The sequence below is a fragment of the Xenopus tropicalis genome, chromosome 3, assembly GCF_000004195.4.
Source record: "Xenopus tropicalis strain Nigerian chromosome 3, UCB_Xtro_10.0, whole genome shotgun sequence".
Taxonomy (NCBI): domain Eukaryota; kingdom Metazoa; phylum Chordata; class Amphibia; order Anura; family Pipidae; genus Xenopus; species Xenopus tropicalis.
The window spans coordinates 10447147-10461772 of record NC_030679.2 but is presented as its reverse complement, the minus strand read 5'-3'; the positions used below and the strand labels follow the sequence as shown (position 1 = coordinate 10461772).

General features: G+C 45.3%; 1 protein-coding gene across 3 annotated transcripts in view; it reads left to right on the top strand.

The window, feature by feature from the left end:
• LOC100492908 (potassium voltage-gated channel subfamily KQT member 1) overlaps positions 1–14626 on the top strand; it is a 40663-nt gene that overhangs the window by 12692 nt on the left and 13345 nt on the right. For all 3 annotated transcript variants that reach the window (XM_018092788.2, XM_031898655.1, XM_031898654.1), the window contains exons 4-8: positions 9583–9673; positions 11103–11229; positions 11354–11432; positions 11946–12042; positions 13454–13594. In XM_018092788.2, coding sequence (XP_017948277.1) covers positions 9583–9673; positions 11103–11229; positions 11354–11432; positions 11946–12042; positions 13454–13594 — 535 coding nt within the window. The remainder of the gene's footprint in view (positions 1–9582; positions 9674–11102; positions 11230–11353; positions 11433–11945; positions 12043–13453; positions 13595–14626) is intronic.

Sequence of the window (14626 nt, the reverse complement as noted above, 5' to 3'; positions counted from 1 at the left end):
CTTCAGGCTGGGCCCCCTTAGCCCATAACAAGGTTACAGATATATAGAAACATTGGGGTAACAGTCACCCTGCTATAGTTCCAGGGGTACCCAGGGCACAAATAAGCACTCACCCCAAATCCCCCCCTAACTGGCCTTCAGGCTGGGCCCCCTTAGCCCATAACAAGGTTACAGATATATAGAAACATTGGGGTAACAGTCACCCTGCTATAGTTCCAGGGGTACCCAGGGCACAAATAAGCACTCACCCCAAATCCCCCCCTAACTGGCCTTCAGGCTGGGCCCCCTTAGCCCATAACAAGGTTACAGATATATAGAAACATTGGGGTAACAGTCACCCTGCTATAGTCCCAGGGGTACCCAGGGCACAAATAAGCACTCACCCCAAATCCCCCCTAACTGGCCTTCAGGCTGGGCCCCCTTAGCCCATTACAAGGTTACAGATATATAGAAACATTGGGGTAACAGTCACCCTGCTATAGTTCCAGGGGTACCCAGGGCACAAATAAGCACTCAGCCCAATCTCCCCTAACTGGCCTTCAGGCTGGGCCCCATTAGCTCATTATAAGGTTACAGATAGAAACATTAGAGAAATGTCTGACATCCCTGGAGAATTGGCCTCACCAATAAGGACCCAATGGTACAATGACCCACTACACTGCTCCTGACCTGCTTTAGCCTTGGCCTCTTATAACCTCCTTCCACTTTCATCAGCGAGATGCGCCCATTCTTGTTGCCTTTGTTTTACCACTGCCCATTAAGTACTCCTTAGTGACACACCTTTTTGCCGTCTGTCATTTGACTCCCGAGACAGCTAAGACACTAAGGAGCTTTCGGTTCATTCATTAACCATATATGATGTCTCTCCCTTACCCTAAGGGACTTCTAAGCTCTGATGAGTAGAACCTTCTGGTCATCCTGTTTCAGCTGCCAACTTTCGGATCAAAAGGTTTCATTATGAATAATATATTACATTGTCTAGAGCAGTGATCCCCAACCAGTGGCTCAGGGGCAACATGTTGTTCCCCAACCCCTTGGATGTTGCTCTCAGTGCCCCCAAACCAGGGAGTTATTTTTGAATTCCTGACTTGGGGGCAAGTTTTGGTTGAATAAAAACAAGATTTCCTACCAAATAAAGCCCCCTGTAAGCTGATAGAGTGCATAGAGGCCCCTAATAGCCAATCACAGCCCTTATTTGGCTCCTCCATGAACTTTTATGGTGCTTGTGTTGCTCCCCAAGTCTTTTTACATTTGACTGTGGCTCCCGAGTAAGAAAGGTTGGGGGTCCCTGATCTAGGGTCTTTGTTTGGGCCAGAAATTTATCTTGTGTTACTGGGTCACTTCTATCTGCAGGCCAAACTCTAAAGGTGGCCGTACACGTTAAGATTCCCTCGCTTGGCGAAGTCGCCAAGCGAGTGGATCTTCTCCCGATATCTCCACCTACAGGTGGATGATATCAGGCTATTTCAGGCTAATTCGGTTGATTGGCCCTAGGGCCAAACAATCAAATTACAACAACGGGTATAGGCACAGTCGGTTCGGGGACTGCATCAATGAGCCGATGCGGTCCCTGATCCGACTAAATTTTTTAACCTGCCCAATGGATATCTGCCCACTTTCAGGCCAGATGTCAGTCGGGCAGGCCCGTCGGTAGTGCCCCTACACCGGCCAATAAGCTGCCAAGTTGGTCTAAGGGACCTGTATCGGCAGCTACAATCGGCCTGTGTAAAACCCTCCATGTACCACTGGCCATAGCTGTACATTATCACTGGTCAACTTCAAAATGTAGGTTAGGCAGAATGCTGGCCTTTTGTTACTCCTAGCCATTAGGGTTGGCAACTGCCTGGGCCAGCTGGTAACAATCGTTCTTGATGCCTTGGAGATAACAGAGATAGGGAGTTGGCCAGTTGGCCAATGCAGCAGTATGGGTGAGACCAAGCACTAGTCATTTCTTTGTTTAGCCTTAATACAGAGCCAATGCTGGCTGAAGAAGGAACGATAAGTTCTTGTATGTATGCCCAACTCCCACCTTGGGGCTGGAAACGGCGATTCATTCAGTAAAACTAAGAATAAACAAGGTGCTGCCGATGACTGGGACACAGCTTTCTTGTGGTTTCAGCCCAGTATCTATGTATGTATATCTTTATTTATAAAGTGCTACTTATGTACCCAGCGCTGTACAGTAGGATACATTAATACAAACAGGGGGTTATTAAGATAATAATAGATAAATACAAAGTACAACAATAAATACAGATAGATACAAGATAAATACAATTGCAATAAGTTAAGAGTCAAAGACACAAGAGGATGGAGGTCCCTGCCCCGTAGAGCTTGCAGTCTATATACCATTCCAACGTTGGCTTCCATTGCCCTAACAGCACATTACTGACCAAAGCTAATGGCGTTGGGTAATTCTGTATATTTTCCCTGTTGCACTAATGTTTCATTATTCCTCAGTACTCTCCGTAGCAATTTATACTTTCCCTTTAACCTATACGGGGAGGCTGCATAGCTTCAGAGACCTTTCTGTAAGCATCTTAGGGCCCCACGTGCACGCAGAATGAAATTACAGGCTGTAATCACGGGCTGATGGGATGTATTTACGGGTTGAACTTTGACCTGTTCCGTGTAATTATAGGCTTACCTCCTCTGCATGTATATTCTGGTTATTTCCATGTATTTATTATCTGTGTGTATTATGAAGTGTATGGACATGTTAGAATGTTCTCTGCCTACCTTCTGTGCTTCCACTATTGCTTTCTAACTGCTCTTTTGGGTCTATGAGACTTGCAGTTTCCAGATATCTGTTTCAGCAACTTGATTGATAGGTGATAGAATCAGCCAATCAGGTTGCTGACAAGTAGAAAGGAACCTAGAAACCTAGTAAAGTAATATTGTTGGGTGCCTACTTCAGCCTTGGGAATCCTGCAGTCCTTTAGATATTGTTGGATTACAACTCCCAGCACCGCCTCATCACCCCGCCTCATCACCCCGCCTCATCACCCCGCCAGCAGTTCCATGTTTTTACATTGTTAATATCCAGTAAGAAAAAAAAATCTGTTTGCACCTCTGGGCACAACCCTGCCCTGTAATAAAAGGAGCAAATTAGGCCAAGTCTAGTAACCTATAGCAACCAATCCAATGTTAGCTTTCAAACAGAGTGTTGGTAAATGCTACTTACTGATTAGTGATATGCAGGACCCGTGGGTTGGGCGAGATCAGGCGTGCCCCTGACATGCCCCGCCCCTTTTGTGGTGGATCGGGCGCAGGTCTATAAATCCAGGGCATAAGCCGGATCGGGTAGGGTAGGATTCAGGTTGGGAGCGGGCGGGTTAGGGTCAGCGTCAGCTGCGGGTCAAGTGTTTTTTTGACCCCGCACATCACTACTACTGATTGGTTGCTATTGGTAACTAGACCTGTAGCAGTCTTTGCAACTTGCTTACACATTCTACAATTGGGCACGTGACCATTTTTTCTGTTGCTCTATTTATTTAGGTATTGGCACTGGTTCAGTAACCATACGTCTGCGGTCTATCCAGTATAGTGATAGTAACATAGTAGTAAGGTTGAAAAAAGACATATGTCCATCACGTTCAACCATAATGCCTATATATAACCTGCCTAACTGCTAGTTGATCCAGAGGAAGGCAAAAACCCCATCTGAAGCCTCTCTAATTTGCCCTTGAGGGGAAAAAATTCCTTCCTGACTCCAAGATGGCAATCGGACCAGTCCCTGGGGCAACTTGTACTAAGAGCTATTGTACTAAAAGTTATATTCCAGAAAAAGGCAATTGTGCCTTTTGTAGTTCCACAAAGCATTAGTTGAACCCATCAGAAGAAGTCAAATAATTCAGAAAATGTAACAATAATGACACGCTGGATCCATTATCCCCATGTTACAACCGGGCACTATAATTTAGGCTAATAGGGGATTATGGCCTGAAAGCAATGACATTTGAATTTTTGTCCAAAATCTGCAACATTTTGTGTAGTGACAGGCAAAGGCCATTGGCACAAGGCAACAGGCATAGTGTTACAGTAACACTGCTTTATTTCCAGGGGTACCTAGGGCCCACTACTGTACCTGACCTCTAGGATCACCCATACATTACATATAATGAAGGCCAGTTCCTGGGGTTCCCAGAATACAAATAAGCACTCACCCCAAATCCCCCCCTAACTGGCCTTCAGGCTGGGCCCAGTCTTTATTTTTGGACACAAATTTGCCAAAAGTTTTAGGCATTCCTTCTCCTTTAAAAGAAGAATTATTAGATAGACTGTATACAAAAGACAATAACTGACCTAGTAAGAACTTTGGAAGTTTGAGGGTTTCAGAATTAGCTGGTACAGATGGATATCGTACTATACTACTATGCCAACTTTGGCAACATAGGTATTCCTGTACTAAGCACAATTCAGCAGGAACAGCCCCCTAAGTTTGCCCATAGCCTGTACAGAGAGATACCATAAAACTATGGCACATAGGGATTCCCCTGTACTAAGCACAAATCAGCAGGAACAGCCCCCTAAGTTTGCCCATAGCCTGTACAGAGAGATACCATAAAACTATGGCAGCATAGGGATTCCCCTGTACTAAGCAGAATTCAGCAGGAACAGCCCCCTAAGTTTGCTCATAGCCTGTACAGAGAGATACCATAAAACTATGGCACATAGGGATTCCCCTGTACTAAGCACAATTCAGCAGGAACAGCCCCCTAAGTTTGCTCATAGCCTGTACAGAGAGGTACCATAAAACTATGGCACATAGGGATTCCCCTGTACTAAGCACAATTCAGCAGGAACAGCCCCCTAAGTTTGGTCATAGCCTGTACAGAGAGATACCATAAAACTATGGCACATAGGGATTCCCCTGTACTAAGCACAATTCAGCAGGAACAGCCCCCTAAGTTTGCTCATAGCCTGTACAGAGAGATACCATAAAACTATGGCAGCATAATTATTCCTCTGTATTGTGCTGTTTGCCAAATAACCCAACACAGAAAACTGGGGTCCTGTGGCCCTAAGCCTGGTGTCAGTGTGCCCTAGGAACAGAATCACATATTCTCATTGGAATGGGTCAACACCCACCAAGTCTCTAGGGGCTCCTGTTGGTAGGGCTCAGGGATGGAGGAACAAATGCCTGTGGAGTGGGTAGTACCCATTGTAAACCAGGTGTATCCTGCTATTATGCCATTAAATGTAAAGAAAGGCCTTTCTATTATTATATTTACTCTTCCTGGTTAAGAACCACGGGTGCCCAAGTTACATTATTAAACTGAATGCATGTCAGACTGGGGTATCTTGGATCAACTGCCATAGGTTACTAGACCAGCAGGAATGGAGGGGGGAATAGGAGGCAGACTGGGGGTGGATTGGAGGGGGGCTGGGGTGGAGGACAAGGAAGCCCTGACTGGTATTTTACCAGCTAGGCTGGTGAAATACCAAAAAGGTTGGCAACTCTGGGGGGGGGGGAAGGATATGACATCACACGGGTGGGCTGGTAACATCACAGAGGCAGGACTATGACGTGGTGATCGCCAATTGGCCAGTCACCTCGTCAATATTGGAGAGTCCTGCCCAGTTTTCCAAGTTGGGAAAACTGGGCTGTCGGGTTGGCAACCCTAACCCAATCCCTGATCTGCCCCATTCTGTACAACTGTACCCCGGCTTAACTAAGCCCAACCCTTTTGTTGCCCTTGATTAATTCAGCGCTGCTACATTTACCACCCCCTTCCCCCTGGCGCTCCACTGTCCTCTGATGCCCACTGACAACCAATGACCTCGCAAGACTTAAAAAGCCTTATCTGATTGGTTGCTGTGGGTTACTAGACTTGGTGCACACTTTGCACCCTTTATTACATTACCTCCACAGCTATAGGAACTGCAGCAAGGAACTCAGGGATCCCCTCACCCCATTATGGAACCTCTAGAACACACTTCTAACCCTAATGAAGAGGGGACATTGGGTGGAAACGTTGTCACAGTTACAGACAACGTCACAGTTACAGAAAGGGCTGATCCCCAAGGGTTAAGCAGTGAGTAAGCAGCGCCTTACGTCTGTGTATGAATTATTTGTGCGAGACGCATACCACATGTCTGTCATATATATGTCCCGTGTCACGTGTTCCCTGTCATATGTCTGCCTGTCACACGGGTCCGCTCGGATTAGCTGTGTCCTGATCTCTTCATGTTTTATTCAGTGGTTACAGTTGTTACAATCTAACATTACACACAGACAGGCCTAGCATCCTGTAGTTAACATCAAGCGAGTTCCGCTAATTCTACTTTTACTCTCTGTCTGGCTTCGCTAAGTCAGGTTGGTGCCCCATGTTCCTCAGAGGTGTCTGTTCCATTTTTTTTGCTCTTTACCCACTGCTTCCTGGTGCTGCTTTTTGCATGGAGAGGCTGATTTCTTGCCCCCGGCACATCTCTGGGAGCAAGTGCTATATACATTAGCAAAAAGGGGTGTAATATGTGACTGGGGTGTGCGGGGCCCACCTTAAGTCTACTAAAAAAACAATAACACATTAATTAAACCCAATAGGGCTGTTTTGCCCCCAATAAGGGGTAATTATATCTTAGTTGGGATCAAGTACAGGTACTGTTTTATTATTACAGAGAAAAGGGAATCATTTAACAATGAAATAAACCCAATAGGGCTGTTCTGCCCCAATAAGGGGTAATTATATCTTAGTTGGGATCAAGTACAGGTACTGTTTTATTATTACAGAGAAAAGGGAATCATTTAACCATTAAATAAACCCAATAGGGCTGTTCTGCCCCAATAAGGGGTAATTATATCTTAGTTGGGATCAAGTACAGGTACTGTTTTATTATTACAGAGAAAAGGGAATATTTAACCATTAAATAAACCCAATAGGGCTGTTCTGCCCCCAATAAGGGGTAATTATATCTTAGTTGGGATCAAGTACAGGTACTGTTTTATTATTACAGAGAAAAGGGAATCATTTAACCATTAAATAAACCCAATAGGGCTGTTCTGCCCCCAATAAGGGGTAATTATATCTTAGTTGGGATCAAGTACAGGTACTGTTTTATTATTACAGAGAAAAGGGAATCATTTAACCATGAAATAAACCCAATAGGGCTGTTCTGCCCCCAATAAGGGGTAATTATATCTTAGTTGGGATCAAGTACAGGTACTGTTTTATTATTACAGAGAAAAGGGAATCATTTAACCATTAAATAAACCCAATAGGGCTGTTCTGCCCCCAATAAGGGGTAATTATATCTTAGTTGGGATCAAGTACAGGTACTGTTTTATTATTACAGAGAAAAGGGGATCATTTAACCATTAAATAAACCCAATAGGGCTGTTCTGCCCCCAATAAGGGGTAATTATATCTTAGTTGGGATCAAGTACAGGTACTGTTTTATTATTACAGAGAAAAGGGAATCATTTAACCATTATATAAACCCAATAGGGCTGTTCTGCCCAAATAAGGGGTAATTATATCTTAGTTGGGATCAAGTACAGGTACTGTTTTATTATTACAGAGAAAAGGGAATCATTTAACCATTATATAAACCCAATAGGGCTGTTCTGCCCCCAATAAGGGGTAATTATATCTTAGTTGGGTTCAAGTACAGGTACTGTTTTATTATTACAGAGAAAAGGGAATCATTTACCCATGAAATAAACCCAATAGGGCTGTTCTGCCCCCAATAAGGGGTAATTATATCTTAGTTGGGATCAAGTACAGGTACTGTTTTATTATTACAGAGAAAAGGGAATCATTTAACCATGAAATAAACCCAATAGGGCTGTTCTGCCCCCAATAAGGGGTAATTATATCTTAGTTGGGATCAAGTGCAGGTACTGTTTTACTTTTACAGAGAGTCTATGGGAGACAGGCTTTCTGTAATTCGGAGCTTTCTGGATAACGGGTTTCCGGATAATGGATCCCATACCTGTATAAACTCATTCCAATTCATTCGTAGTATTCTCAGTTAGCTTCATGCTTCATTTGATTTGTGCCTGTCCTCTTTTCTCCTGCAGTGTTTCAACTGCCAGTGAAATCAGTGGCCACTGACATATCAATTTTACTACTTGCCCTCTACACCCTGCCTTTTGTACCCCTGTACTTGCCCCTGAACCCTGGCCTCTCCGTCCCCTTGACCTTGCAGGTGACATGTTTTACCCTCGCTAGGGTGTTAATAAATAAGTGAATTTCCGTGCAAGGTTTGATGGCAGCTCTCCCCCTGCTGAGCTAACAGATTTTCTGTATTTAATCTTTAGGAGGCACAGGGAGACAGCTGTTGGGTTTAATTACAGTGCTGATAATCGGGCAGCGGGCTGCCCTCACCCAGATGCCATGCTACATTAAAGTCGTATTTAGTACCAAGCTAATGGTTTACATATGGTTTCTCTGTCTTTATAGGGCAGCGGTCCCCAACCTTTTTTTTTTTTTTAACCCGAGAGCCACATTTAAACATAAAAAAAAGTTGGGGAGCAACACAAACATGAAGCAAGTTCCTGGGGGTGCCCAATAAAGGCCGTGGTTGGTTATTAGCTAGCCCCATGAGGACTGGTACACAACAGGAGGCTCTGTTGCCAGTACAGATGATCTTTATTCATCTTTATCCACTGGGAGAATATCCAAGGGTTTGGGGAGCAACATGCCAGTTGGGGATCACTGCTATAGGGTATAAGAAAACTGAAAAAGTGGCATTAGCTCCCATTTAGTAGGCTAGGCCCCCAGTGGCATCATACAACACTCTTAGACGACATTCAATCCTTGTTATATGTAATGGGAATATACAGGGTCGGACACTGGGAAAAACACGGTGGGCCCCGGCCCTAGTGGGCCCTGGTGGCCCAGACACGGCCCTTGCTCCACTCCCTCTGCCCGACCGCCCCTCCCCTGACGCGTGAAATTTACACGTGGTCAGGGGAGGACGCCGGGAGGGGGCCCCTGCGGGGGGTTAGGGGGGCCCCTATGAGGGGGGGGGGCGTTAGGGGACATGGCCGGTGGGGGCACCTGTGGGCGGGAACCCCGGTGGGCCCTGCACCCTCCAGTCCGACCCTGGCAATATAAATAATATAGAATTCCTGTTGGAGGTGATAATAAGTTTGCGGCTGCCTGCAGTGAGACAATGGCTACTTGGGCAAGGCTGAAAGTGTAGGTTTGACAAGGAATCTTTGGAGTAGTATTGCCTGGGTCAAGCAGGTTCGGGCCAGCACACCGCTTTCCTACCAGGTGATACCTAGGGGCATATTTATTATAGTGTGTAAGCCAACAATCACCTGCATGTTAGAAAACAAAAGCAAAGCTCTTTTTGGTTGCCATGGGCAATGGGGATGCTGGCTTACACAGTATAATGAATATGCCCCCTAGGGTAGGGGTGCCACCTGGACAGATGTTTTACTGGCACGGCCAGGGTTGCGCTGCTGCGTGCATTCATAACAAAGCTGGTTTATTAGTGATATGTTATATCCCAATGTATTATTTTCTCTCCAGTTAGATGATTGTTGAAAAGACCAGTGCTGGGAATGGCTGAACGTCCAATAATTCCCAGAAACCCTTATTATCCCACCAATCTTCTCTCACCCTGCAGGTTCCTTCTCGTTCTCATCTGCCTGATATTCAGTGTTCTGTCCACAATTGAACATTACTCAGAATTTGCGACTGGAACCCTCTTCTGGATGGTGAGTAGTTGTAGATATCAGGAGTACATCTCTACATGGTGTGTCCGACAGTTAGGTCAGTGACTCAAGCCTCCTGGTCAGAAAGCCACCTAAAAGGGTGAAATGGTTGTGTAGTTGAGATCAGCAACTGCCCTGGCTATACCTTAAAACCATGTAGGTGAGCTCTAGACTATAGGGCAGTGTTCCCCAACCAGTGGCTCCGGGGCAACATGTTGCTCCCCAACCCCTTGGGTGTTGCTCTCAGTGCCCCCAAACCAGGGAGTTATTTTTGAATTCCTGACTTGGGGGCAAGTTTTGGTTGGATAAAAACAAGATTTCCTACCAAATAAAGCCCCTGTAAGCTGATAGGGTGCATAGAGGCTGCCTAATAGCCAATCACAGCCCTTATTTGGCTCCTCCATGAACTTTTATGGTGCTTGTGTTGCTCCCCAAGTCTTTTTACATCTAACTGTGGCTCACGAGTAAGAAAGGCTGGGGATCCCTGCTATAGGAATGATGCTGGGATTCCTTCCCAGGATTCTGCTTTGTTCAATGTATGTCAAAGGAGGTCCACAGGCCTTCCCCTTACTCAAAGGAAATCTAGGCCCTTCGGACCAAGAGCTTGGTTACAAACTACAATTATTCACCCAGACCCTACTTTTACTCCTGTTAAATGTCCAGAGAACTGGGCTGAAGAAGCCCCTTTCCAAAAAGAGCACATTTCCAACTTCATTCATGTCAAGAAACCAGAGGGCTGAAGGGCATATACCTTCTTCTTAGGCAGCTATTTGCCACCTAAAGGTCCCCATACACTGGCAGATCCGCTCGCTTGGCGATGTCTCCAAGCGAGCGGATCTTCTCCTGATATCCCCCACCTACGGGTGGGTGATATCAGGAGAATCCAGGGTAATTCGATCAATTGGCCCTGGGGCCAAACGATGGAATTATAATGACGGGTATAGGAAAAGTCGGTCCGGGGACCACATCAACGAGCCAATGCGGTCCCCGATCCGACTAGATCTGGCCAATCTCAGGACAGATATCAGTCGGGTGGGCCCATCGGAAGTGCCCATACACGGGCCAATTAGCTACCGAATCGGTCCAAGGGACCCATATCGGCAGCTACTATTGGCCCATGTATGGGGACCTTAAGACAAGGTGTTCACCTCAGATCTTGGCAGAAATACCCCTGACCTTGCTCCAGCCTGTTCCTGGTAGGATTACTTGGAGTAACCAACCCCCTCATTATGGCTACTACAATATATGGAATTGGCTTCATCATCACACGCATTGGTTGGTCAATCCCATAGCTAGTGTTATATATTTATTATTCTTTATTTATATATGGCAGCAGTACCTTTATGCAATACATTATAGTGATGGTGTCTTCTTTGCATCCCAGTTGTGGGTCTCTTGTTGTCTCCTCCATGCACTTTTTTCTTTGCTGCAGGAGATTGTGCTGGTCGTATTTTTTGGCGCTGAATACCTCATTCGCCTCTGGTCGGCTGGTTGTCGTAGCAAATATGTGGGATTCAAGGGCCGAATCCGCTTTGCCCGGAAACCCATTTCTATCATTGGTGAGAGCTTAGGAACCAATTTCACTTGAATATGGTACCTCTGTTTAAATGAAAGGTCCATGAAACCTTGAATGGGCGGAATACACAATACTAAAAAACATTCTGTTCTTGTTCTTCCTCCCAGATCTCATTGTGGTCATCGCATCCATCATTGTGCTTAGCGTAGGATCCAACGGACAAGTCTTTGCCACGTCTGCAATTAGGTTGGTGAGTTTATGTGGGATGGGCCATGGTACCATAGGAACAGACCGCAAGGGGTCATGACTATAGGATTAGGTGGGTTCATATGTTTGAGTTGACAATAATGGGGTCCCACAAACACCCCATGTATTAATTTACTGGTTAAGTGTAGGGCCTGTGCAAAAGCGGTTATTGTAGGACAGATGGCAACAGTGGGATATTATTTGTTCAACCTGTGGCCCCCTATGCAGTTCTTTTTTCTTCCCTCCTTTCTAAGGATTCTCTTCCCTTTCCTTCTCTTCTGTCTCAGCTGCCCCTTCCATGACTCTTTCCCATCTTTCACTTTCTGTCTTTCTTTCTCCCCTCTTTTCTCCTTCTTTCTCCATGACTTTTCTTTGTAGCTTCTTACCAGAAAAGTCACCAGAATACCAGCTGAGAACCTTGGGGGTGGTTCCTGCTTGACCCTATTTTACTTGTATGATCTCCTTTTTGCTCATTGCATTTTGCACTTAGTGTCCCCTGTTCTTCCCTTGTAGAGGTATCCGTTTCCTGCAGATTCTGCGCATGTTACATGTAGATCGACAAGGAGGAACCTGGAGACTGCTGGGATCTGTGGTGTTCATCCATCGACAGGTAAGCAAGCCAACCAGTCCAAGTCTTGCCCAACCTTTTGTGTTCAACAATGTGCAGTGGTCATTCTGCCTCTTATCCAGTACAGTCAGCATTGAGCCTTTTTCCATAGACAGTCACAATTTATTGGGCCTGTGAGGGACTGTGAGGGACTCTGAAATGTCAGGCTCCTTACTGGTTGGTGGTCATCCTGATTATATATTTGGGTTTCTATCACTGTGTCTCTTATCAGGGTCGGACTGGGGGGTGCAGGGCCCACCGGGGCTCCCCTGCCGGCGGCGTCCTCAAACCCTTCCCCCCCCCCCGCAGGGGCACCCCTAACCCCACGCAGGGTCCTCAGCCCAACGTCCTCCCCTGAGCACGTGTAAATTTAACGCATCAGGGGAGGAACAATGGGGTAGCGTGTGCAAGGGTCAGGTTTGGGCCGCTGGGGCCCACCAGGGCCTGGGCCCACCAGGATCTTTCCCGGTTTCGTGGCAGCCCAGTCCGACCCTGTCTCTTATTACAGTTTAAGTAACTATTCCTATAGAGTAGGGTTCTGGATTTTGCTCACAGTTTTGCCTCTTTGCTGTATTAATCACTAAGTGCAATGCCTTAAGGTGCCCATACACTATAAGATCCGCTCGCTTGGCGATGTCGCCAAGCGAGCGGATCTTCACCCGATATCCCCACCTACGGGTGGGCGATATCGGGTAGCAAGAAACTTAAAGAAAAAATAATCCGATCGTTTGGTTATGGGGCAGTCGGTTCGGGGACCACATCAACGAGCCGATGCGGTCCCCGATCTGACCGGATTTTCTAACCTGGCCGATCGAGATCTGGCCAATTTCAGGCCAGATATCGGTCGGCCAGGCCGCTCTGTTCTGCCCATACATGGGCCAATTAGCTGCCGAATCGGTCCAAGGGACCCATATCGGCAGCTATAGTCGGCCCGTGTATGGGGACCTTTAGGGAAAAAAATACACACGGAGCTACTAAAAGCCAGAAAATCCCCTGCCATAGACAATACTGAGAATTGCCCCTGCTACAACACACGTAGAGACAATTATCAGTAAATGATCAGCATTGTCTATTTTTGCAGCTGTGACAAGTAGCTGCTACTAGTAGCTCTGTGTGTCTTCACCTATATTTTTGGCCACTGTTCCCCGTTTGGTGTATTGGTCATTACAGCACAGGATAAAAATTTTGGTTACTGTGATTCTTGTTTTCTGCAGGAAGACCTTAACAGAAGGGTGAAAGGGGCATTTGTACCGGGCACCCCAATCACCCCAATCATCCTCTTTGCTTTTGTTTTTGACCCTCTGAGTGCCCTAGCCACTCATACTCATCTACCTGTACTTGTTGGTCTCAGTGGAACTTTGCTTAATTCTCATTGCCCTGCTCAGTGTCACTTGGTAACTTACTTTCCCTTCAGGAGCTCATAACAACTCTGTACATCGGCTTCCTGGGCCTGATCTTCTCATCTTACTTTGTGTATCTGGCCGAGAAAGATGCTGTAGATGAGGAGGGAAGAACTGGCTTTTCCAGTTACGCTGACGCCCTCTGGTGGGGAGTGGTGAGTATGTCAGAAATATACCCCTGTATGGCATTGATACTTATATCGGTATGTTATGTAGAGTTATTGTTTTTCCACAAATGGTATACAGGTATAGGACCTGTTATCCAGAATGCTCAGGACCAAGGGTATTATAGATAAGGGGTATTTCTGTAATTTGGATCTCCATATCGTAAGTCTATTATAAAATCAATAAAACGTTAATTAAACCCAATAGGGTTGTTTTGCATCCAGTAACGATTATTTATATCTTAGTTGGGATCAAGTACAGGTACTGTTTTATTATTACAGAGAAAAGGGAATCATTTAACCATTAAATAAACCCAATAGGGCTGTTCTGCCCCCAATAAGGGGTAATTATATCTTAGTTGGGATCAAGTACAGGTACTGTTTTATTATTACAGAGAAAAGGGAATCATTTAACCATTAAATAAACCCAATAGGGCTGTTCTGCCCCCAATAAGGGGTAATTATATCTTAGTTGGGATCAAGTACAGGTACTGTTTTATTTTTTACAGAAAAAAGGAAATCTGTTTTAAAATTCTTAATTATTTGATTAAAATGGAGTTATGGGAGACGGGCTTTCCGTAATTTGGAGCTTTCTGGATAATGGGTTTCCGGATAAGGGATCTCAAACCTGTATACATATATAAAGTCATAGTCCCAATATGCCAGCACTCATACCATCATCAAAAAGATATATATATATGATATTTTAGATGTAGCGAGTGTTTGCATTATTTTATTTTTATGATCCTATTACACATGGACCAGACCAGTAAAGTTGTGCGACCGCTGACTCTCTAATTTTTCCTCATTCCCTAACTTTTATATTTCCCAATCTGTTTAATTTACGTTAATGTTTGATTTCCGTACTCATTTTGAGTACAACCTGGACAGGACTTCATTATGCAAAAGAGATAAATATAATCTGCTGAACTTATGCAAGAAAAACTGTATCCCAAAGTAGCTTTTCAAGTCGAAATGGAGGAGACGTTACCCATTTGGGACCTACGGACAAACCCTAACTCA